Source organism: Rhamphochromis longiceps, linkage group LG19, assembly GCF_057381845.1.
Source record: "Rhamphochromis longiceps isolate RC_006_pf linkage group LG19, R_longiceps_female_GT1.1, whole genome shotgun sequence".
Taxonomy (NCBI): Eukaryota; Metazoa; Chordata; class Actinopteri; order Cichliformes; family Cichlidae; genus Rhamphochromis; species Rhamphochromis longiceps.
The window spans coordinates 26,934,066-26,958,499 of record NC_140575.1 but is presented as its reverse complement, the minus strand read 5'-3'; the positions used below and the strand labels follow the sequence as shown (position 1 = coordinate 26,958,499).

At 39.4% G+C, this 24,434-nt stretch overlaps 3 protein-coding genes across 5 annotated transcripts; all 3 read left to right on the top strand.

Moving 5' to 3' along the window:
- Nucleotides 1–200: 200 nt before the first annotated feature.
- Nucleotides 201–2,380, top strand: LOC146646920 (procathepsin L-like). 2 transcript variants are annotated; one of them, XM_085390670.1, is made up of 7 exons: nucleotides 201–300; nucleotides 552–694; nucleotides 845–1,042; nucleotides 1,126–1,317; nucleotides 1,689–1,854; nucleotides 1,969–2,074; nucleotides 2,281–2,380. In XM_085390670.1, exons 1-7 carry the CDS (start codon nucleotides 201–203, stop codon nucleotides 2,378–2,380), a joined length of 1,005 nt encoding a protein of 334 aa, XP_085246796.1. The 2 variants fall into 2 exon arrangements, with proteins under 2 accessions (XP_085246796.1, XP_085246795.1); XM_085390669.1 differs by having other exon boundaries at nucleotides 201–308; nucleotides 557–694.
- Nucleotides 2,381–7,743: 5,363 nt separating this feature from the next.
- On the top strand, nucleotides 7,744–10,413 carry LOC146646919 (cathepsin L-like peptidase). Its single transcript, XM_085392412.1, has 8 exons — nucleotides 7,744–7,926; nucleotides 8,161–8,265; nucleotides 8,473–8,615; nucleotides 8,769–8,966; nucleotides 9,054–9,245; nucleotides 9,691–9,856; nucleotides 9,971–10,076; nucleotides 10,160–10,413. The coding sequence occupies exons 2-8, from the start codon at nucleotides 8,166–8,168 to the stop codon at nucleotides 10,257–10,259; spliced, it is 1,005 nt and encodes a 334-aa protein (XP_085248538.1). The 5' UTR covers nucleotides 7,744–7,926; nucleotides 8,161–8,165; the 3' UTR covers nucleotides 10,260–10,413.
- Nucleotides 10,414–13,037: 2,624 nt separating this feature from the next.
- Nucleotides 13,038–18,778, top strand: LOC146646918 (cathepsin L-like peptidase). 2 transcript variants are annotated; one of them, XM_085392415.1, is made up of 8 exons: nucleotides 13,038–13,293; nucleotides 13,544–13,686; nucleotides 13,898–14,095; nucleotides 14,215–14,406; nucleotides 14,706–14,871; nucleotides 14,992–15,097; nucleotides 16,851–16,954; nucleotides 18,036–18,778. In XM_085392415.1, exons 1-7 carry the CDS (start codon nucleotides 13,194–13,196, stop codon nucleotides 16,948–16,950), a joined length of 1,005 nt encoding a protein of 334 aa, XP_085248541.1. In that variant the 5' UTR covers nucleotides 13,038–13,193; the 3' UTR covers nucleotides 16,951–16,954; nucleotides 18,036–18,778. The 2 variants fall into 2 exon arrangements, with proteins under 2 accessions (XP_085248541.1, XP_085248540.1); XM_085392414.1 differs by having other exon boundaries at nucleotides 16,851–18,778.
- Nucleotides 18,779–24,434: the final 5,656 nt, after the last annotated feature.

Genomic DNA, 24,434 nt, shown 5'->3' with positions numbered 1-24,434 from the left:
GGAGGTAACATAGAAACTCCCAAATAAAATGGGACAAAGTGGATATTGTCAAATGAAAGTGGCATGTAATATTATGACGAAAGCATTTTAAAACATGTATTACCAAGAAAGAATAAAAAAAAAAATCCGTTTTCATCAGAAACATAAGTTTCCTGTAAGTCACAAAGGATTTCTTTCTTTTCTGTTTGTGTTCAGTCAAGATGAAGTTGCTGCTTGTTGTTTCTGCTGTTCTGGCTGTATCCAGCTGTGCCAGCATCTCTCTGGAAGATCTGGAGTTTCACGCTTGGAAACTGAAATTTGGTGAGACAGCAGACTCTTTCTCTCCTCTTTCATTTTTTCTTTTTGTCAGAAGCTTCTGATCAAGTTTTATGTTTTTTAAGATACTGTACAAACCTCAAATTTAGAAAGAAAGATGAGCTCACCTGTGTTTTTACTTGTGCTAAAGATTATAAAACTGGAAATAAAGGAAATATGTTAGCGGGTTTAAAATACAAAATTATTAACTTTCTTTTGTTTTTTCCCCCCCCATGATTTCCTTTTCCAATTGGTAGAAAAGTCATATGACTCTGAGTTAGATGAGGCTCAAAGGAAGCAAGTCTGGCTCAACAACCGCAAATTTGTGCTAATGCACAACATCTTGGCAGACCAGGGTTTGAAATCCTACCGTCTTGGGATGACACACTTTGCCGATATGGTATGTGCAGAAAAAGACATATCATTTAGATTTGATCAATTAACCATTTAAGTTGTCATCAATATTTTTCAATATAATCAGTATGTGAGGATGCAAAAAAACCCCCCATATTTTTGCATAAAAACCATGAACTTTGCTGCTTTTTACCAGGAACATGAAGAGTACAAACAGCTGGTTTCCCAGGGTTGCCTTCACACCTTCAATGCTTCTCTGCCTCAGCGTGGCTCTACCTTTCTTGGCCTGCCTGAAGGTACTGATCTGCCCGACACTGTTGACTGGAGGGATAAGGGATATGTCACTGAAGTCAAGGATCAGAAGCAGTGTGGCTCCTGCTGGGCCTTCAGTACAGTGAGTACATAAAATTTTGATTTTGTGTTCTTTGGGAAACAAAAACTGTTGTCTGGTTTGAAGCTGAATCATCCTTACTGCAGACTGGTGTACTGGAGGGTCAGCACTTCAGGAAGACAGGAAAGCTGGAGTCTCTGAGTGAGCAGCAGTTAATGGACTGCTCTCACAGCTTTGGCAACAATGGCTGCAAAGGAGGATCAGTGAAGCGGGCCCTTCAGTACATCCAATCCAATGGAGGAATTGACACTGAGACATCCTACCCCTATAAGGCTAAGGTAAATAAATAGCAATATATCAAACACACACACACACGCACCTGTTTCTTCTGTGATTTAAATCACGAACCTTGAATATATGCAGTCAGGTCTTTATCACCTGAATATCATCACATCATAAATATCAGAATTATAAATGCAAATCAGCTCATTCAGACAGTGGTGTTAATAATGGCCATGCATGAAAGGCTGTACAGTACTGCCAAAACATATGGTAGCTCCAAGCCCTGTAAAACTCACAGCATGAGCTACTTTATTAACTTCTTTCAAAATCTATTTTTAACATCACAGTATTTTGGCAAACTCTCTGTTTGCTATATAAATGTGTCACAACAGTAAAAACTTATAATAGCATATGTTCTCTGTATTAGGGTCAACGATGCCGTTACAAGCCTGATGGTATTGGTGCCAAATGCACTGGCTATGTTCATGTCAAACCCAGTAATGAAGAAACCCTGAAGAAAGCTGTGGCCACTATCGGACCGATATCTGTTGGCATTGATGCTTCTCGTCATTCATTCCAATTCTACCAATCAGGTGCAGACATTGAAAAAATATTTGCAAAGTGCAGAGAAACATTTTTAAATTGGAAAAGAAATGTGAAATGCTTCATTTGTTCTTTTGTTCAGTCTGATTGACATGTATTTGCAGGAGTGTACAATGACCCCGACTGCAGCAAGACAGTGTTGGACCATGGTGTGCTGGCTGTGGGTTATGGTACAGAAAATGGACATGACTACTGGCTGATCAAGAACAGGTATTTACTCCCATGTGATGCTCATATTTTAATTCATGCACTTCACTACTTCTAACATTCACTGAGTGCTGATACAAAAATATGTAAAGGCATCTTATTTATGCAGATCATTATTTCTCCACATGCTTTTGGACTGTTAGTGTGAACACTATTAATTTTTAGCTGCTAAATGTTGTTAAACTGTGTAATTTCTTTTTTTTCTACAGCTGGGGTCACAGATGGGGAGACAAGGGATACATTAAGATGAGCAGGAACAAATCCAACCAGTGTGGGATTGCTTCTCAAGCAAGCTACCCTCTGGTCTGAAGATCGGAAGAAACCCATCCTCAGTTTTTCCTTCTGATTTTACAGAAAATCTGGTTTGCCCAGAATTTATTTCAGTGTTTTTAAGCAAGTTGTTTTTAACTAAACATAATTTTATTTGTGGTGTTAAGAAGCTCTCTTTGCCTGCAAAGGTGTTTGATGGAATAAATGTATAACTACAGCAAATACATGTAAAAATAAATAAATAAATAAGCTATGAAACTGTGCTCTGTCGATCAATCCATCATCCAGGCAGAAACGTTCAGCACCCATGGGATGCGTTTCTAGTTTTCTGGAGACTTTTGTGTTCTCCAATGAATAAAGCCAATGTTTCCCAGGTTCAGTTTGTTGAGACATTTGATATCGCATTACTTACAGAATTTGTATGGTTATTATTGAGACATACATACTGATCTCCACTCCATTATTAAAATAACAATTATTTTAAGGTAAGAATATCTCTCAGCATTTAGCTAGCTTAAAATTTGTGTGACAAACATCACATTTTTCCAGTTTCTTCAGCTGATGGAGACAAACAGAATAAATTCTTTGGTGACCTCAAAACTTCATAGATAGTGTAACCAAACACTTTTTTAAGCTAATCAAAACCCAAAATAAAGCAAATGATAGTTAGAACAGGTTTATAACACAATGATTATGACCTTTCTTGAAAAATAACAAACGTCACAGGAGGTCTTCTATACTTATGAAATTCACCGTGTGTATTAATTATGATGGAATTTGTTTATTAAAAATCATAGTTACGGATAATAAGCTACCTTTAATTTTGACATTTCTGGTATTTTTGTAATAACAGAAAATATTATTTATATACATGCAATCTGTATATATAATTTTCAACACTGAATATTTTCAAACAGGCCAAACTCTACTGCTGAAGCTTGCGCAGACTTCCTGTGACTTTATTCATGAGGAGATCAATCTGGCGCTTTTAGCCAAGGTGGAAAACTGCATCCATGTTTGGATTCTGATTAACTCTGTTTAACTAGCGATACAGTACCCAGAGTTGTGTGTCTAATATTGTCCTTTCTCAGTCATCACTGTGCCACAGTGAGGAAAAGCATGGCTCAACACCTGCACCAGCTGGCTGACAAACTTGGAGCAGCTGTCATCCTGAAAGCAGGAAGCTTCACTGAACGCTTTCTAACTGCTGATTCTAGAATGGCAGAGGATGCCCCACCTGAAGCAAGATGGGTACTTTTAAAAGGGTTTGAAAGTGCATTAATGTGCCAATCTTGTTTTATTTTCTGAGCATTTGCACAATTAATGAGAATTAACGAGAACTATAATCCTCAACAGGTACCATGGTCATTAAAAGTCATTCAAATCAATTCAGTCCAATTCAATTGGAAACAGTTGCCTCAATGTTCTTTATATTGTAAGGCAGACCCTACAATAATAGATACAGAGAAAAAACCCACCAATCATATGACCCCTATGAGCAAGCACTTTGGCGACAGTGGGAAGGAAAAACTCCCTTTTAACAGGAAGAAACCTCCGGCAGAGCCAGGCTCAGGGAGGGGCGGGGCCATCTGCTGCCACCAGTTGGGGTGAGAGAAGGAAGACAGGATAAAAGACATGCTGTGGAAGAGAGACAGAGATTAATAACAAGCACAATTCAATGCAGAGAGGTCTATCAACACATAGTGAGTGAGAAAGGTGACTGAAAAGGAAAAACTCAATGCATCATGGGAGTCCCCCAGCAGCCTATGCCTATTGCAGCATAACTAAGGGAGGATTCAGGGTCACCTGATCGAGCCATAACTATATGGTTTCTCAAAAATGAATGTTTAATCAGAATCAGAATCAGAATACTTTATTGATCCCTGGGGGAAATTATTTTTTGTTACAGTGCTCCATTTTAAACCAACATTAAGACAAGACAGACAATACGCTAACTAAGAATAGTACAATATATACATATATATACATACATACATACATACATAAGTCACTTATAAATAAATATTTGGAAAAGAAACATGTGTAGTTGTAGCAGCAAAAGCCTAATCTTAAAAGTAGAGCGTGTGTCTGTCTCCTGACAGGAGCATCAACACATCCTCAGGGGTTTCAACCAGCCTGGAGGTCTTAGGGACAGATGGCTACTATAGCTGGAGCAGTACCCCCAGCCTCTCTGCAGACCTGCAGGCCTGGTAGTGAAATATGTCTCCATGTGTAAATGTATCCAGTGTTGTCCCAGACATAATGCAGATTTGATTTTAAATACTAAATAAATATGCTGCTTAGATTAAACTAAACTGAAGATAAGGATTTTATGGAACTGAGATTTGCAAAAATTACTTGAAACCAAAGAAAATTATCTGTCTGACTGACTGTCATGAACTTTTCTGCACCTGACCATCTAGCCCCCCGTGGGAGGTGGAAAAGCCAAACATTCTGTGACTACCTCTTTTGAATATTGTCAAATCCTGCCATGAAAGTGTAGAGAAGCTGGCTATGCCTCTGTCTTTTTCTGCTTCTTCTCAGTCAATATGAAGTTGCTGCTTGTTTTTTCTGCTGTTCTGCTGTAACCTGCTGTGCCAGCATCTCTCTGAAAGATCTGGAGCTTCACGCTTGGAAACTCAAGTTTGGTGAGACAGCAGACTCTCTTTCTTCTCTTTTATTTTCGATTTTTGTCAGACGCTTCTGATCATGTTTTATGTTCTTAAAGATGCTGTCCAAGCCTCAAACTCAAACAAAGAAATGCTCACCCATGTGTTTACTTGTGTAAAAGTTTCTAAGACTAAAATAAAAGGAAACATGTTAGCAGATAAAAAAAAAAGATTAATTTCTTTTTTCTGTTTTTCTCATAATCTCCTTTTCCAATTGGTAGAAAAGTCATATGACTATGATCTAGGTCAGAGGAGGTTCACTAGAAACAGGTCTGGCTCAACAACCGCAAGTTTGCACTAGAGCAAAACATCTTGGCAGACCAGGGTCCAACTTTTGGATAAAATCCCCATAATTTTTCCCTGTTTACCAGGAACATGAAGAGTGCAAACAGCTGGTTTCCCTGGGTTGCGCGTCTCCTTCAATGCTTCTCTGCCTCGCTGAGGCTCGACCTATCTTTGCCTACCTGAAGGTACTGATCTAACCAACAGTATTGACTGAAGGAATAGTGCTAACTGACACTGAGACACAGAGAATGTGAACTTTTCCAGAAATGCAAAAAAAGAAAAAAAAAAGTTCAGTCTTAGTCTTACAAAAAAGAAATCCAGAAACTTGTGAACAGAGATGAAAAAATATAATTTGTGTGGTGTAAAAGTTTCTTAGTTTCTGAGATACGTCCTGGAGTAAGAACATATTTTCCAGAGTGTCTCACTTATCAAACCAAGTCTGTAGTTGGGGCCTTGAATGGGGAGAGAAAGGAAACATTAAGATAAGCAGGAACAACCAACCAGTGTGGAATTGCTAATTCCAAAGTAATTCCAATATCTTTGGTCTGAAGATTTCAGAAGAAACTCATCTTCATTGCTTCCTTCTGCTTTGACCAAAATGTATATGAATGTTTTTAACCAAGTTATGTAACCAAACATCATTTGATTTATGGTGTCAAGAAGCACTCTTTTCCTGCATTGGTGCTTAACGGAATAACGTCATAAAGACATCAAATGCATGTTAAATAAATAAAAAGAATGCTTTATACTAAGATGTAAAAATTGTAATTGTGTTTGTTACGTTGTGTTGGTAGTGTGTAGCTTATTACCCATGAAGTGGTTTTTAGCATTAGAAACTATGGTCAGTATCATCCAGTATCAACAGAGAAATGTTAAGCGTGTGTGGGATACATTTATAGTTTTCTGCAGACTTTTGTGTTCCCAAAAGAATAAAGCTGAAGGGTCCCCATTTTCCCTGTAGACCTGTCATGGATGACATTTTTGTTTCAATCATAAATTTGCATTTATGTGTTTTTTTTGTTGGACAGACTGCCAATCCAGTTTCCACCATCAAGTCAAATATGTGTAATCTGTATTTTTGCATATTATTTAATAAAAAACAATAAACCATTTGAGACTACAATACTACATTTAAAAAAATAATAAAATTATGACCAAATCAGCAAATAGATACCAGTTTTAAAAAAAGGAAAACTGGTCTCTACACACAGAATTCAGGTTTACACAGTGGACTAGCTTGTTTAAAGAGCTTGGCCTGTACGTTGCAGGAAAATTCAAGAGGGTAAAAAACAAAGCCCATTCGCCGTTTCAAGGTATGCAAGAGTTTCAGATCCAGATCTAACGTCATAATTTTGCTCCGCAGGGAATAGACGACAAGAGAAAAAGATGGCTCCCACTCCAGAATCTAATGCATCCACATCCACTGTTGTGAGAGGTTTGGTTGAGAAAGGATGGGAGCAGAAGTGAAGTGTTGTTTGAGAAAGTCGAAGGACGACTGAGCTGCTGGGGTTCACTGGAACTGTGATTTGGCAAGTTGGGTTAGAGGCATGGCAACTTTACTGAAGTCCCAGTAAAGTTAGCAAAACCAAGGAAACGTTGCAACATCTGCAGTTCTCAGGCAATGGCCAGTCCATGACTGCTTGCACCTTTGCTGGGCCTGGTTTGAGATGTCCCTTTGGTAGCCCAACAATGTATCTTTCCTGTAGCCCAGCAAAGATACACTGTCAACATAAAATTTGCCTTTTAGAAACAACTTCTTGTGCAGCTGCTGCAGGACAAACCTTAAGTGATTTTATGTTCTGAGAGAGATCGTGAGAAAAATAAGATGTTATCCAGGTAGACAAACATGAAACAATTTATGAAATGCCAGACAACGTCATTAACTAGGGCCTGAAAAACAGCAGGTGTGTTAGTTAGTCCAAAGGGCATTACCAGGTGTTTGAAGTGTCTGTGATGGGTATTGAAGGCCATCTTCCACTAACCCCCTGCCTAATTCTCATCAAGTGACAGACAGATGTGGAGGAAGAGACAGAGTGAGATCCTTTCTGAAAACTTCAGCCAAATCATGATAAACAGTTTGGAACCCTGAACCAAACCCACCTGCGTTTTCAGGTGGGTTTGGTTCAGGGGCTGTAGAATCTGAAGGGAGAGTGGATTTTAAACAGTTCTTATGGAAAGACAGCCTCCATCCAGACTCAGTTTGTTTCTCAGTTGATGTGCGGATTGTTGGGTCGTAACCAAGGGTGACCATGGACCAACAGGGTGATGGGGGCTTCAAATCATAGAAACTGATAGCTTTGGTGGGGTTATCCAACAGAGTGAGTGAGGTGGGTTTTGTTTTGTAAGTGATATCCTGGATTTAGTTTCCAAACACAGAGACACACAAACGAACACAGACAGAGGAAAAAATGGGAAAAGACAGACAGAAGACCCAATCATAGGGGAGAAGCCAAGGAGGACTGAGGGACCCTGACACCTCCACCTTTTTCTATTTCAGTACTTAACATTCTTTCGCTTTCTTTACTTTACTCCTGTCCTGACCTGACTGGAATACTGCAGTCATACTAGTGGTCTGCTATATAAGACGTTCTCTCTGACGCAGACCTATATCAACCACGGACACTGAGACAGGTAAGTAGCTACAGCACGTAATTAGACACATAGGCGAGTGTGTAAATGCACTTTTCAGTAATATAATGATGAAAAAAAACAAAGAAAAACAAAGAATTATTAATTTGCAAAAGAGAGAGATGTTACTGTCGTACTTTGGAAGTGACATCCAACATCCATTTAAAGTGACAGAAAGCATTTTAAAACTGATGTGGTTTCCTACAAGTCACAAAGGATCCGTTTCTTTGTGTTCAGTCAAGATGAAGTTGCTGCTTGTTGTTTCTGCTGTTCTGGCTGTAGCCAGCTGTGCCAGCATCTCTCTGGAAGATCTGGAGTTTCGCGCCTGGAAACTCAAGTTTGGTGAGACAGCAGACACTTTCTCTCCTCTTTTGTTTTTGTGTTTTTTCAGAAGCTTCTGATCATGTTTTGTGTTCTTTAAGACACTGTCCAAACCTCAAACTTGCCTCATCCAGTTATGTAAAAGTTTATAAGATTCAAATCAAAGGAAATATGTTAGCGAATCAAAAAATTGTTCTGTTTCTCATAATTTCCTTTTCCAACTTGCAGAAAAGTCATATGACTCTGAGTCAGAGGAGGCTCACCGGAAGCAGATCTGGCTCAACAACCGCAAACATGTGCTAGTGCACAACATCTTGGCAGACCAGGGTTTGAAATCCTACCACCTTGGGATGACCCACTTTGCTGACATGGTATGTGTACAAAAAAGAGATCATTCAGATTTTACCCTTCACCAATTCAGTTGTTATCTGTCTTTTTTGATGCAATTAGCATGTGAGGATACAAAAAACCAAACAACAACTTTGTTTGATAAAACCCCCATGAATGTCTTCCCTCTTTATCAGGAACATGAAGAGTACAAACAGCTGATTTCCCAAAGCTACCTTGGCTCCTTTAATGCTTCTCTGCCTCAGCGTGGCTCTAGCTTCTTTCGCCTGCCTGAAGGTACTGATCTGCCCGACACTGTTGACTGGAGGGATAAGGGATATGTCACTGAAGTCAAGGATCAGAAGATATGTGGCTCCTGCTGGGCCTTCAGTACAGTGAGTACATAAAATTTTGTGTTGTTTGGGCAACTTTGGGAAACAAAAACTGTTGCCTGGTTTGAAATCGACTCGTCCTTACTGAAGACTGGTGTACTGGAGAGTCAGCACTTCAGGAAGACAGGAAAGCTGGTGTCTCTGAGTGAGCAGCAGTTAATGGACTGCTCTCACAGCTTTGGCAACAATGGCTGCAAAGGAGGATCAGTGAAGCGGGCCTTTCAGTACATCCAAGCCAATGGAGGAATTGACACTGAGACATCCTACCCTTATGAGGCTAAGGTAAATAAATAGCAATATATCAAACACACACACACACACACACACACACACACACACACACACACACACACACACACACACACACACACACACACACACACACACACACACACACACACACCTGTTTCTTCTGTGATTTAAATCACAAACCTTGAATATATGCAGTCAGGTCTTTATCACCTGAATATCATCACATTGTAAATATCAGAATTATAAATGCAAATCAGCTCATTCAGACAGTGGTGTTAATAATGGCCATGCATGAAAGGCTGTACAGTACTGCCAAAACATATGGTAGCTCCAAGCCCTGTAAAACTCACAGCATGAGCTACTTTATTAACTTCTTTCAAAATCTATTTTTAACAGCTTTTGGAAAGCCTCTGTTTGCTAATATAAATATGTGACAGCAGTAGAAACTTATGATTGCATATGTTCTCTGTATTAGGGTCAACAATGCCATTACAAGCCTGATGGTATTGGTGCCAAATGCACTGGCTATGTTGAAGTGGAACCCAGTAACGAAGACGCCCTGAAGGAGGCTGTGGCCACTATTGGACCAATATCTGTTGGCATCGATGCTTCTCATAACTCATTCAGATTCTACCAATCAGGTGCAGACATTGAAAAAATATTTGTAAAGTGCAGAGAAACATTTTTAAATTGGAAAAGAAATGTGAAATGCTTCATTTGTTCTTTTGTTCAGTCTGATTGACATGTATTTGCAGGAGTGTATGATGAGCCCGACTGCAGCAAGACAGTGTTGAACCACGATGTGCTGGCTGTGGGTTATGGTACAGAAGATGGACATGACTACTGGTTGATCAAGAACAGGTATTTACTCCCATGTGACGCTCATATTTTAATGTTTTAGCAGCTAAATGTTGTTAAACTGTGCAATTTGTTTCTTTCTGCAGCTGGGGTCTCAGATGGGGAGACAAGGGATACATTAAGATGAGCAGGAACAAATCCAACCAGTGTGGGATTTCTTCTGATGCAACGTACCCTCTGGTCTGAAGAGGTCGGAAGAAACCTATCCTCAGTTGTTCCCTCTGATTTGACCAAAATTTAGTTTAAAGTTTTTAACCGTGTTATGTAACTAAACATAATTTTATTTGTCGGGTCAAGAACCTCTCTTTTCCTGCATCAGTGTTTAATGGAATAAATTCATAAATAAGACAAATACAAGTTAAAATAAATACATAAATTGTCAAACTGTGTTCTGTTCATCAATCCATCATCTAGACATAAATGTTTAGCACCTGTGGAATGCAGCTGCAGACTTTTGTGTTCCCCAGTTATTTTTGTGTTTTGTGACTCTTCGTATTATGACGGTTTAAGTTCAAGTTTTTAAAGTTTAGCACCGAGTTTAGTTCTTTCTATGTTTTTAAGTTTTCTTGTGTGTCTGTGAGGTTTCTCTTGTGTCTTTGTCTCACCTCTGTGTCACTTGTGAGAGACTGTTTTGTCCCTAGTGCTCTGTGTGTCTTAGTCATGTCGCTGTGCTTCATCTTCCTTCCCCTTTTCCCTTTTTCCTCTCCTCGTGTTTTATCTTTTGCTTTTCCCCATTTCTGTGTCGTGTACTTCCTGTTTTATTTTGACAGTCTTTCATCCCGTGTGCAGTGTATTTGATTTTGCTTCCCAGTCTCGTTAGGTCTAATTCATCCTAGCTATGTTCCCATGTGCCTCATCTTCCCTAAAAGCTCAAAGAAAATGGAGCAGAGTGGATACTTTGATACTACTTGTTCATATTGTAACATAAGAAACTTTGCTCAACTCCTGTCTGGCTTAAAATGACTCATCCTTATTGCAGACTTACACATTGGAGGTTCAGAACTTCAGGAAGATTAGAGAGCTGGTGGCTTTAAGTAAGAAGCAGTTGGTTGATTCGTTAGCAACCATGGAAACAGTGGTGGCAATGACGGTTTGATGGACTGGGCCATTCAGTAGTGGTGTGAAATATTGATGCCTCTGACACAAGATATTTATGTTCTAGAATCAATTCTCATATTAAAATATTGATATTTTAGTCATTTGTGATAAATTTGTAATTTTTCATGAACTGAAAAACAGTGGAAAAGTAACTTTATTACTGGGATTCTGTAAATGATTGGTAGGAACTACTTCTTTTCCCACCTGTCATAGTGATACGCAAAATATCCTGTATAAATGCATCACAGCTCACTTAGTTGACAATAATGGGTGATTATAAGCAGAGCCATGTGTGGAGCTATTTCAGCTAAAACTAAAATAGTGCACATTTAACAATTGAGAAAACTGTAAAGGAAAAATAGAGACACATAAATGACCATTATATGGAAGGCTTGAGAAGACAGGATGGAGGCGTGAGGAAGGAATTACAGTAAACTCTATAGCTAGTAGAAAAACAGAACAAACCTTAATACGCTAAGAATACATAAAAGAAATATACACAATAAACAAACCAGGAATCAAACACAGAATATATAGGTAAACCAAATGAATAAACAAATTCAAAAATGCTGGGTAGCTGAGCCTCCACTGAGAAAAACGATTTATTATTATTCATCCATCCATCCATTCGCTTCCGCTTATCCTTTTCAGGGTCGCGGGGGGCGCTGGAGCCTATCCCAGCTGTCATAGGGCGAGAGGCGGGGTACACCCTGGACAGGTCGCCAGTCTGTCGCAGGGCCAACACACAGGGACAGACAACCATTCGCACTCACATTCACTCGCACATTCACACAATGGCAATTTGGATTTTCCAATTAACCTATCCCCTCAAGCTGCATGTCTTTGGACGGTGGGAGGAAGCCGGAGTACCCAGAGGGAACCCACGCAAACACGGGGAGAACATGCAAACTCCACACAGAAAGACCCCGGCCTGATGTTGGAATTGAACTCAGGACCTTCTTGCTGTGCGGCAACAGTGCTAACCACCGTGCCACCGTGCTGCCCTTTATTATTATTATTATTATTATTATTATTATTATTATTATTATTATTATTATTATTGTTGTTGTTGTTGTTGTTGTTGTTGTTGTTGTTGTTGTTGTTGTTGTTGTTATGCGAGAGTAAAATGCTACTGAAATATATAAAATCAAAGGTTTATTTATTTTTAAAGTAAAGACAACCGAAACAACCCTCCATTTGTGCTAATGTTTGTCCACCAGAGGGCAGTCTGAAAGTCTAAGCAGAGGCATGTAAGGCGTAAATGAGCAATCAATGTGTTTACTTTAAAATTATTTTTCAGGCTCTTGATGCTCTCCACTGTACACTTGTAAAAGGCCAGAGCCTCCTCTGTAGGGAGGCATGTAAGGGTGGTAAGTAAGCATATACTTTAGCCTTTGCACACAATGTGCTTCAGCATTTTGCACATTTTTTGTTAAAGAAATAATGACATGGTGTAACATGTTATGTTTTGTAGCTCATATGAGGTTGTGGTTACCTCATTTTAAGAACACTGTAAAACCTTAAAATTTGAAAGGGGTTTTACCTGATCTTGACCACTCAGTATTCATGTCCATTCTCAGTGCTACATGTCGATGGGGTGGAAGGGCATTTATTCCTCCAGGACCTGAAGCTCAGTAAAGCACCCCACCAACAGCCAAACCCACCTGTTCTCTGATTGGATTGTTAAATTTGTGATTGTCATGACATAACTAATACCTAATCAGCTGAAAGGAAGAAAACTTTTGTTAAAAGAGTGACATCATGCAAACATCATGTGATCCTTCTCCAAATGTATAGCTCCACCTTTTACTGCACCTGAAATTCTTTCACTATGTTTTTGAACTGTTGTGAGTCACCAAACTGGAATACAACTATTATAGTTAGCCATATAGGAACTCTGTTTCTCTGATACAGAACTACAGTACCCAAGCCCGAACTGGCTTAACCTCAATCTTTGCAACATTTTGTGTGGTTTTCTGCAAGACAAAAGGATCTGTATTTTTCTGCTTGTCTTCAATCAAGATGAAGTTGCTTCTAGTTGTTACTGCTTTTTTGGCTGTGACCAGCTGTGCCAGCATCTCTCTTGGAGATCTGGAGTTTCATGCATGGAAGCTCAAGTTTGGTGAGACAGTAGACCCTTTTCTCCTCTTTTAGTTTAGCCTTGGGTGAAATGCTGTTGTTCATGTTTTGTGGTCTTTAAAATATGCTTAGTAAACCTCAAATTCTGAGAAAAAATGTGAACTAACCCTTACGTTTGCTTATAGAAAAGTTTAAAAGGAATAAAAGGGTATCTCTTACCAGAAATTCAATTTTTATTCTTTATTCATAATTCCTTTGTTCTCTTTATGATTTTTTCATTTTCCAACTGGCAGAAAAGTCCTATGACTCTCCATCAGAGGAGGCTCATCGGAAGCAGATCTGGCTCAACAACCGTGAATTTGTGCTAATTCACAACATATTAGCAGACCAGGGTTTCAAGTCATACCGCCTCGGTATGACCTACTTTGCTGACATGGTATGTACGGAAAAACATGTGCCAGTTATGTTTAATCCTTTTTAAAAACATTTAAATTTTGATTGCAAAAATGATATTTGAAAAGAAAAAAAAATGTCCTTCTTCATTATGTTATGTTATTATGTTGCTTTTATTATTCTACCATGTACAGTGTCCATGAGTGTTCTGAAAGGCGCTTTCAAATAAAATGTATTATTATTATTATTATTAGGAAAATGAGGAATACAAGCACCTGATTTCCCAGGGCTGCCTTGGTTCCCTCAATGTTTCCTTGCCTCACAATGGTTCTGCGTTTCTCCGGCTACCTGAAGATATTGATCTGCCCGACACTGTTGACTGGAGAGAAAAGGGATATGTCACTGATGTCAAGGATCAGAAGAAGTGTGGCTCCTGCTGGGCCTTCAGTGCAGTCAGTACATATAACTTAGTGTTCTCTACTTGTTGTAATTTGGCAAACGTTGCTCAACTTAATTATATTGTATAATCAGCTATATATTCTGGATTAAGATGAACTCATGTTTATTGCAGACTGGTGCACTGGAGGGTCAGCACTTCAGGAAGACAGGAAAATTGGTGTCTCTGAGTGAACAGCAGTTGGTGGACTGCTCTCGCAGCTTTGGGAACCACGGCTGCCAAGGAGGCTTGTCATACCAGGCTTTTCACTACATTATATACAATGGAGGAATTGACACTGAGGCGTCCTACCCTTATGAGGCTAGGGTAATTAGACAGCAATGTCTCAAAAACCTGCTGTCACACCAGATCTCCTAAAACAAAATCTTTGAACGTACATTTTCAGGTGTTCATTACCTGACTATGATCATCTTGCTAAATATCAAAGTTGAAACCGCCATGTGCTCATTCAGACGGTGGTAGTCATGATGGTTTCTGGCTAAAATATATAGTAGTTCCAAGACTTGTAAAGTAGTACTACTTACTACTTACTGTACTTCTTTCAAATACAATTCAATCTAGTATAGTAAATTATAGTAAATTATAACATATTTTCTCTCAATTAGGATGGACTATGCCGTTACAACCCCAATGCTATTGGTGCCAAATGCACTAGCTATGTTCATGTGAGTAACTCTGATGAAGCTGCACTGAAGTCTGCTGTGGCTACCTTTGGACCGATATCTGTGTCCATTGATGCTTCTCATCGATCGTTTCAACTCTACCATTCAGGTGCAGACATTGACACACTTTGGGGAAAGTACCAAGAAAAATATCTTCAAATAGAAAAAGAAATTGAAGGTGCTTAATTTATTCTTTATACCTGTAAGTCTGATTGACATGTATTTACAGGATTGTATGATGAGCCGGCCTGCAGCAGCACACGTTTGGGCCATGCTGTGCTGCTTGTAGGTTATGGTACTTTGACTGGACACGACTACTGGCTGGTCAAGAACAGGTAAATACCCACATGTGATGCTCATATTTTAATTCGTTCATTTCATTCTTTACAATATTCACTGAGAGGTGATACACAGATACGTATACATGAACATGAAGTGTGAGCTTTACAGTGGGGCAAAAAAGTATTTAGTCAGCCACCGATTGTGCAAGTTCCCCCACCTAAAATGATGACAGAGGTCAGTAATTTGCACCAGAGGTACACTTCAACTGTGAGAGACAGAATGTGAAAAAAAAATCCATGAATCCACATGGTAGGATTTGTAAAGAATTTATTCGTAAATCAGGGTGGAAAATAAGTATTTGGTCAATAACAAAAATACAACTCAATACTTTGTAACATAACCTTTGTTGGCAATAACAGAGGTCAAACGTTTACTATAGGTCTTTACCAGGTTTGCACACACAGTAGCTGGTATTTTGGCCCATTCCTCCATGCAGATCTTCTCGAGAGCAGTGATGTTTTGGGGCTGTCGCCGAGCAACACAGACTTTCAACTCCCGCCACAGATTTTCTATGGGGTTGAGGTCTGGAGACTGGCTAGGCCACTCCAGGACTTTCAAATGCTTCTTACGGAGCCACTCCTTTGTTGCCCGGGTGGTGTGTTTTGGATCATTGTCATGTTGGAAGACCCAGCCTCGTTTCATCTTCAAAGTTCTCACTGATGGAAGGAGGTTTTGGCTCAAAATCTCACGATACATGGCCCCATTCATTCTGTCCTTAACACGGATCAGTCGTCCTGTCCCCTTGGCAGAAAAACAGCCCCATAGCATGATGTTTCCACCCCCATGCTTCACAGTAGGTATGGTGTTCTTGGGATGCAACTCAGTATTCTTCTTCCTCCAAACACGACGAGTTGAGTTTATACCAAAAAGTTCTACTTTGGTTTCATCTGACCACATGACATTCTCCCAATCCTCTGCTGTATCATCCATGTGCTCTCTGGCAAACTTCAGACGGGCCTGGACATGCACTGGCTTCAGCAGCGGAACACGTCTGGCACTGCGGGATTTGATTCCCTGCCGTTGTAGTGTGTTACTGATGGTGACCTTTGTTACTTTGGTCCCAGCTCTCTGCAGGTCATTCACCAGGTCCCCCCGTGTGGTTCTGGGATCTTTGCTCACCGTTCTCATGATCATTTTGACCCCACGGGATGAGATCTTGCGTGGAGCCCCAGATCGAGGGAGATTATCAGTGGTCTTGTATGTCTTCCATTTTCTGATGATTGCTCCCACAGTTGATTTTTTCACACCAAGCTGCTTGCCTATTGTAGATTCACTCTTCCCAGTCTGGTGCAGGTCTACAATACTTTTCCTGGTGTCCTTCGAAAGCTCTTTGGTCTTGGCCATGGCGGAGTTTGGAGTCTGACTGTTTGAGGCTGTGGACAGGTGTCTTTTATACAGATGATGAGTTCAAACAGGTGCCATTCATACAGGTAACGAGTGGGGGACAGAAAAGCTTCTTACAGAAGACGTTACAGGTCTGTGAGAGCCAGAGATTTTCCTTGTTTGAGGTGACCAAATACTTATTTTCCACCCTAATTTACGAATAAATTCTTTACAAATCCTACCATGTGAATTCATGGATTTTTTTTTCACATTCTGTCTCTCACAGTTGAAGTGTACCTCTGGTGCAAATTACTGACCTCTGTCATCATTTTAAGTGGGGGAACTTGCACAATCGGTGGCTGACTAAATACTTTTTTGCCCCACTGTAGCTGCTAAATGTTGTTAATTTGTTTCTTTCTGTAGCTGGGGACTTGGATGGGGAGAGATGGGATACATTAAGATGAGCAGGAACAAGTACAACCAGTGTGGGATTGCCACTCGAGGAATCTGCCCTCTGGTCTAATGAGGTGGGAGTAAACGCATCCTCATTTTGTCCTTATTTGACAAACAATTACTTAAAATACCATTTAAGCATATGTAACTTCTGATAATCAAACGGTATGTTTTTACAGTACACTACAGCTTACTATAGGATCGTGGTTATGGGTATTAGTTTTTTAGTTTTATCTAAATTAACTGAGTTATAAGACAGTATCTTTTTTATGGTGTCAACCAGTCTCTCTTTTCCCAAAACTGCAATTCACATTGAGATATAAACATTTACATTTGCGTTTTTACTGTAGTGGTGGGTATGACTTAATAACCATCTTGTGATGTTACCATTAGAACTATTAATCCGTTGATCAATCAGCTTTATTCAGAAAGAGAACCTCAGCCCTTGTGGGATGCATTTCTATCCAGTTTTCTGCAGATTTTTGTGTTTAATCCAGAATAAAGCAGATTTACTGAATATCTGCTGGCTTTTTCTGTAGAGTTGTCAGTGACAGTTTTGTTTCATTTAGAAATGTTTAAATACTTATTAATACCAATGAAATGATATTGCTGAATAATGCACCTTTTGCTGGTCCTTCCTTATCAGGTGTGTGAGTGGGTGGATTTACTATGTTAACAATATTAAATCATTGGTAAAATGTATCAGTCAAATCAAATTATGTACTGCTGATACATTTCTCTAAAATCCATGTGGGTTTTCAACATTTATTTGGTATTTCATGGATTCCAATTGAGTTCCCATTGGCTCAACTTTGAGAGTCACCAATATGTATAAATAGCATATCATTACACTTAAGCAAATTAATTACATGCTATTTGTTGTGGAAAATAAAACCAAACTGATTTTCTGGGATTTATTGAAAGAATCCATCACTCCAGCACAAACAAGGCTCATACCATGATTTTAAGTTGTTTTAAGTTGTAAATCAGTCAGATTTGACCCAAACACGACAGGAAGGTTAAAGCTTCTGTTAAAATGTTCAGCAATGCTTGATTTAATCTTGCTTGATGTTGAGAAATGTGTGATATATCATGCCATTAACCATTGAAAATGTTTATTAAAAAACTCCTTACCTTCACCTGTCCCTCCCTCAGAATATCCTCAAGCGCTGATGCAATAGCTGATCCTGTCTGTTTTCGGAGGGAGAAACATTTTGTCGCTCATCCAAGTGACTTCTTGGAAAAGTCACTATAACAAGTATGATTCAATGCAGAGAGGTCTATTAACACATAGTGAGTGAAAAAGGTGACTGAAAAGCAATGCATCATGGGAGTCCCCCAGCAGCCTACCCCTATTGCAGCATTACTAAGGAAGGATTCAGGGTCACCTGATCCATCCTTAGCTTTATGATTTAGCAAAAAGGAAAGTTTTAAGCCCAATCTTTAAAGTAGAGACAGTGTCTGTGTCCCGAGTCCAAACTGGAAGCTCGTTCCACAGAAGAGTGGCCTAGGAATATTCAGACCTCAGTCAGGCGCAAGAAATGTTTCTCCTTTATAAAGTTTTATTACACAAAATTAAACGGTTATAATTTTAGCACCATGGAGAGTGCACATAAATTTCACTGTATTTACTGTGCTCTAATGCAAGACTGTTTTTAGTGGTGGACACAAATTCAACTGCATGCACTTTCACACTGCATGAGATAAAGATTACAGACAGACACATGTACACACGCGATTTTTCTTGATTTAGTAAATCTGGGTCTTAATGGTGTAACCACTTATTTCAGTTGAGACCTGCTGAATAAAACTTTCATTTTGCAAACTATTGTGCTTGGCTTCTTCTGGTTGTAATATTCTTACCTCAACTGTTAGCCTTTGTTTGGGAGCTAATCTAATATCTGCCCACATACCATTCAACATTAACTCTAAATGCACCTCAGAGTTCTGCATAAATGACTTAATACCAAAGAAGACCTTCCACCTGACCTCCACAGCGGCGTCGTGCGATCATCCTCTTGATGTATAGCTCCACCTTTTTCTATTTCAGTGCCTGGCATTCCTTATCTTCCTTCAAGAGCTGCCCCCCCCCCCCCCCAGCTCTGCTGACTGACCTGTATGAAGCAATCATAACAGGTAGTCATAGGTAACATGAAGAAGCCCTGAAGGAGGCTGTGGTCATCATTAGACCGGTTTCTGTGGCCATTGGTGCTTCTCATGAGTCCTTCCAATTCTACCAATCAGGTACAATCATTAAAACACTTTTGAAAGTATCTTCAAATAAAACAAGAAATATTTTTTTTCTTGTTATTTTAAACCCATCAGTCACCATCACTCACCCCTAACTAACATGTATTTTAAGGTATGTACGATGAAGCAGCACCGATTTGGACCGTGGTGTGCTCACTGTGGGTTACGGTTCTTACAAAGGACATGACTCCCGGCTGATCAAGAACAGCTAAATACTGACATGTTTTAATTCATGCACTTCATTCCTGCTAACATTCGCCAAGTGCTGATACACAGCTACAAAAGGCATCTTTTGTTAATCAGATTGTTATGTCTTCACATGAGGTTAATGTGAACACAGCTGAGTTTTAGCTGCTGAATGCTGTTCATTTGTTTCTTTCTGGGGCAGTGGGGTCTTGGATGGGGAGAGATGGGCTACATTAGGATGAGCAGGAACAATTTCAATTGTTCTGGGCTTATTTCCAAGTTACCCTTTGATCTGAACAGATGGAAATAAGGGGCAGGGGGCATATAATTTACTTAAAAATCAAATGATCTTTTTTAAGTTTTATTTCTGGTTCGGTTTCTGGTGTTTTGTTTGTGTTTAATGGACTAACCTTATAATGACTGCAAACACATGTAAATAAATAAATGTTTGACACTAAGATGTAAACATTTACTTTTGTGTGTTTTACTTTGTTGGTGGTGCGTGGCTTAATAACCATGCAGTGGAATTTAGATTTAGAATCTGTTGTCTGTTGGTCAATCCAAAGATTTTTACAAATCAGATTAGCTGATTAGCCCCAAGCTTTTAGTGTAGAGTCTGCATGGATTACATTTTAGTTTCATTGAAGAGCAAATTTGGTGGACTCTGTGTCTATCACTCTCTATTTTTTTTAAATGACTAAAGATGCAAAAGCATGCCTGTTAAAAAAAGCTGGAAAAGCTGCTAATAATAACAAACACTCCAATCTGTGGTTAAAGTAGAAATGCGGAGTACAAGTCATGCGCAAAGCAAACATCTTGACATTATTTTGGGTTCATAAGCTAGTTTGAGTCAACATAAATAATTCTAAATAAACCATTTATGTTGTCCAAAAGTCTGATGTTTCAGAAGCAGTCTCAAATACTTCCTGCTTCTATGGCCTTTGGTTTGCAAACATTAGATGAAAGATATAAACTGAAAACTTTTGTAGATGAATGTCTCCTCTCTGGATTCTCCTGTCTGAATTTAACGTTTTGTGCTTCCTCAGTTACAGTTTTACTTCCTTCAGCATGTTGTGATTTGAATTTTTTTTTTTTTTTTTTACATTCATTGATCACATGCAGGAAAGGACAGAGACATAAAACTGAAAGGCGATGTGGACATATAACACCGTAATGGAGGCTAAGTCTGGCTGACTGTTATGTAAAAAAGACAATAGAAATTTAAAGCAGCCAACTGTCAAGTGTGCAAAGTTAAATAGTCATAATCAAGCATAATTTGACGAGCCTGAGCTTGTCGAGCACAGCTAATACGCTTTTTTCCCTTTTACTTACTTCCGAAAAGAAAACCTAATTTCTGCTGTTCAATGGGCTCCTGAACAAATTTAAACTTTTTAAAATTATGCAAAATGCAAAACACTTAGCCGTGTCTCTAATAAAACTGCTGTAACTTCAGAGGTAATGTTCATATGTTAATTGATGGTTTTCTTTCATTTTTGATGTACTGCAGAATATTTTTATAAAATCCCAAGCCAGGAAAATCATCTTCATGTTTTTCTGTGTTTTATCCTCAGCTACTTTGACACAAAGGCATCTGCTGTGATGCTCACACCTTTGATAAAGTCTTGCGTGTGTCAGCTTCCTTTTTATAGATACAAAAATATGTAAATGTACTGATCTGAATTATAATATTTCTGACTGTCTGAGGCAAAATTTCCCATATTCAAATCGAATTGAATCAAATCGAATCGAACTGAATTGAATTGTGGATCGAATCGATTCAGGACCTTCAACACACCTGAATCAAATGATTACTTCATTACCAGGCCTCTGGAGAACTTCAAGACATGTTGAGGAGGTAATTTAGCCATTTGAATCAGCTGTGATGGATCAAGGACACATCTAAATCTGCAGGACACCGGCCCTCGAGGCCTGGAGTTGGACACCACTGGTCTAGGTTACGCATTCTTGTGTCAGGTTCCTTTTGTGTCTCCTGTGAGAGTCTGTGTATGTTCTTTAAGTTTTGTCCGTGTCTCCCTTTTCTGTTCCCATGTTTCATTCCATGTCTCCCTTGTCTGAGTTGTGCATGTTCTCCCCAGCCCGTCATCTCCCTCTCCCTCTGTGTCCCTCACTCCGCGTCCCAGTCATGTCATTGTTTTCCTCTCCCAGTTCCGTTTCCACGTCTGTTCCTTGGTCCCAGTGTCAAGACTATGTGTCTTAATCTGCATGTTTCCTGTTTTATTTTGACAGTCTCTCATCTTGTGTTCAGTGTGTTCTGTTTTAATTCCTTTGTCTCGTTACGCCTTAACTCGTTCCAGCTGTGTTCCCTGTGTGTTTCCACTTCCCTCATCACCTTCATGTGCATTTATTGTATGAGTTTCCCTTTGTTCATTGTCAAGATCGTCGGTTAACCTTCCCTGTGTTTCTATGGTCCATGTGTTCGGGGATTTCATGTTTCATGCACTTATTTTCCCAGTTCAAGTTTTATGTTAGTTTCTTCCTTCCTTTTTCCTTTCTTTTGGTTTATGTTTTCGTTTTCAGCGACAAGAAGTGCTCGCTTTTCGTTAAAGTTTAATTCTGCCTCACTCATCTGCATCTGGTTACACACACCACAACCTCCACACAATCTGCGGCCTGGATTGTGACACTATTAGAGTGTTTTTTATTAACATTTATTTTCAAAAAGTGGAACAGGACAGAGACATTTATTTTCTTTCTTCATACATGTTGGTTGATTAGAAATTCAATAACAGTGTAATTCTGAGAACTGAGAAGGGAAAGAAATGGATGACAGTAATGGCAAAAACAGTCAAAACATGTTTGACAAGCTGCACTGGTTTAATCACAAGTTAAATTTTCCGTCAAAGTTCTTCCTCTGCTCGTGCTTTATGTTTAAAATCACTCAGTTATACGGACATAATAAATGTTATGAGTAATCAGAGTGATCACAGTTCAGCCTTTTTTATATTGGTGTGCATATCATTTTCAGCTGCTTATGTTTTCTTTAGTGTCTAAAACCTTTAATTTGATTCTCTTTACAAATAAGTCTGACCTTTGCTCATCATCACTACAGGTACACATACAATTCAAGTGATATAGTTTGTCTTTTTTCAAATTTCTTTTTTCAAAAACAGTTGAAGAAAAAACTTCCCCTACTACAACAACTTCTTCTCTTTAACTTTGTCAGACATTCTTGATGAGATTTTCCAAGATATGGTAAATGGCCTGCATTTGTATAGCGCTTTTCTAGTCCCTAAGGACCCCAAAGCGCTTCACACTACATTCGGTCATTCACCCATTCACACACAGGCGATGGCAAGCTACATTGTAGCCACAGCTGCCCTGGGGCGAGGCAGAGGACTGCCGGACACTGACGCCACCGGGCCCTCTGACCACCACCAGTAGGCAAACATGGGGTTAGTATCTTGCCCAAGGATATTTGACATGCAGCCAGGAGGCAGCCTGGGATCAAACCACGGACCTTCTGATTAGTGGCTGAGCTGCTCTGCCACCTGAGCTACAGCCACCCCACAAGACAAACAGGAACTGTAGATTCAAAATTTGTGATGAGTAACAATTTACTCATCACATATTGACTTCATTTACTTCATCAAAATCTATAGTCTGTAATGTTTTATGATTTTTAAATCAAATAAAATGTGAATTTTGACCTTTGACTTGTGCTAACTTTTTTTTATATCACTGCATTATTTTGTGACAAATTTGAACTTGTCATGATTTTTAAAATCTAATAAGACATTTCTCAGTGAAAAAGTCATCCACGGAGGCTCTACAGAGCAGGTTAATCAGCTTTATTTTCTTGGAAGCACAAAAGTCTGCAGAAAACTGAATAGAAAGAAAAATCACTCAAGTGCTGAATATCTCTGTGTGGATAAAAGTAGATTAATTAACACAGTTTCTAATGATAGAAACCACTGCATGGTTATTAAGTCACACAACAAAGTGTAACACACACAATCTCATGAACTGAAAGTTCGCCAAGGAGTGGACCCAAATGCAGACACCAAGACGCAGAGGAAACTATTTACAAGAGTTATTATTTGACAGCAGAGTTTGTGAGCCAGATTAGAAATGGCTATGGGGAGTGGTGAGTGGAGCTGAGAAGGGAGCTGGATCACAGGGGGGTCACGGCGAGAGACAGAGAGGCAAAAGGGATCCTGTAACAGACAGAGACAGAGTTATTGTATGGATAATGAGCAGTCAACTCAGAGTCTTTTGCTGGTGAGTTTATTCTGCTTACTTCCAGGTCCAGGCTTTGAAGGCCCTGAGGAAGGGAGGTCCGTGGGAATTTCCAGTGTATTCGTGGTATAATGGCAAGTTATGCCGCTACGCTAGTTACCGCCATGGAGAGCATAATGAACTGCCGAGTAAAAGCAGGTTGCACAGGTTTAAGTAGCTCTCCCACTGATTGCTTGCACATGAGCACTAGATGAGACACATGAAGCTTCACCCCAGTGGGATGGACAGCAGCTGAACACTGATGACAAAGTATATCCTTATTATCAAGGAACACATTACATTATAACAGGATTGGGCCAAAACAGGTGAAACTGAATATGCCAATGGAAGATCAAGCAGAGGTATCTATGCCACATTTCAAAAGGGAAAAAGACATTTTCAATGAATAAAATCAAATTTCAGAGTAGTGGCATTTAGAGAATAGTGTTTTTAAGTAGACCAACGGGAGAAATATACCACAGCCTTTTTTGTCCGTTTGAATAGTCACAATATATATCAGTCTAGGACTGTTTTGTCACTGAGCCCAGAAACACCTGCAAAAACTTTGTGAGACCAAAGAAGACCAAGAAATGCTGATTATCATGAAGGGTCCTCCACCTAATCACTTCAGTGAACAACTGTGAGAGGTGTAAAAAGCCAGACGTTCTGTGAAATCTTAACATTGTCAAATCCTGCAACAAGCTACTGAAACGCTGATCATGTCCTCCTGATGATTCATGACACTTAAGTTCCTTGTTTTTGCTGAGGCTGAATAAAACGTTTTCTTAAATTTGTGGCACTGTGCGATCCTCCTCTTAATGTATAGCTCCACCTTTTTCTATTTCAGTGCCTAACATTCCTTCTCTTCTTTGAAGAGCTGCT

Excerpts from the sequence above, each read along its gene's own strand:
- LOC146646918 (XM_085392415.1), top strand. The coding sequence starts at position 13,194 with ATGAAGTTGCTTCTAGTTGTTACTGCTTTTTTGGCTGTGACCAGCTGT. Across the intron at positions 13,294-13,543 it reads TGCATGGAAGCTCAAGTTTG|AAAAGTCCTATGACTCTCCA; the intron begins GTGAGACAGTAG and ends TCCAACTGGCAG. Across the intron at positions 13,687-13,897 it reads TGACCTACTTTGCTGACATG|GAAAATGAGGAATACAAGCA; the intron begins GTATGTACGGAA and ends TATTATTATTAG.
- LOC146646919 (XM_085392412.1), top strand. The coding sequence starts at position 8,166 with ATGAAGTTGCTGCTTGTTGTTTCTGCTGTTCTGGCTGTAGCCAGCTGT. Across the intron at positions 9,857-9,970 it reads ATTCAGATTCTACCAATCAG|GAGTGTATGATGAGCCCGAC; the intron begins GTGCAGACATTG and ends ATGTATTTGCAG. Across the intron at positions 10,077-10,159 it reads TACTGGTTGATCAAGAACAG|CTGGGGTCTCAGATGGGGAG; the intron begins GTATTTACTCCC and ends TTCTTTCTGCAG.
- LOC146646920 (XM_085390669.1), top strand. The coding sequence starts at position 201 with ATGAAGTTGCTGCTTGTTGTTTCTGCTGTTCTGGCTGTATCCAGCTGT. Across the intron at positions 695-844 it reads TGACACACTTTGCCGATATG|GAACATGAAGAGTACAAACA; the intron begins GTATGTGCAGAA and ends GCTTTTTACCAG. Across the intron at positions 2,075-2,280 it reads TACTGGCTGATCAAGAACAG|CTGGGGTCACAGATGGGGAG; the intron begins GTATTTACTCCC and ends TTTTTTCTACAG.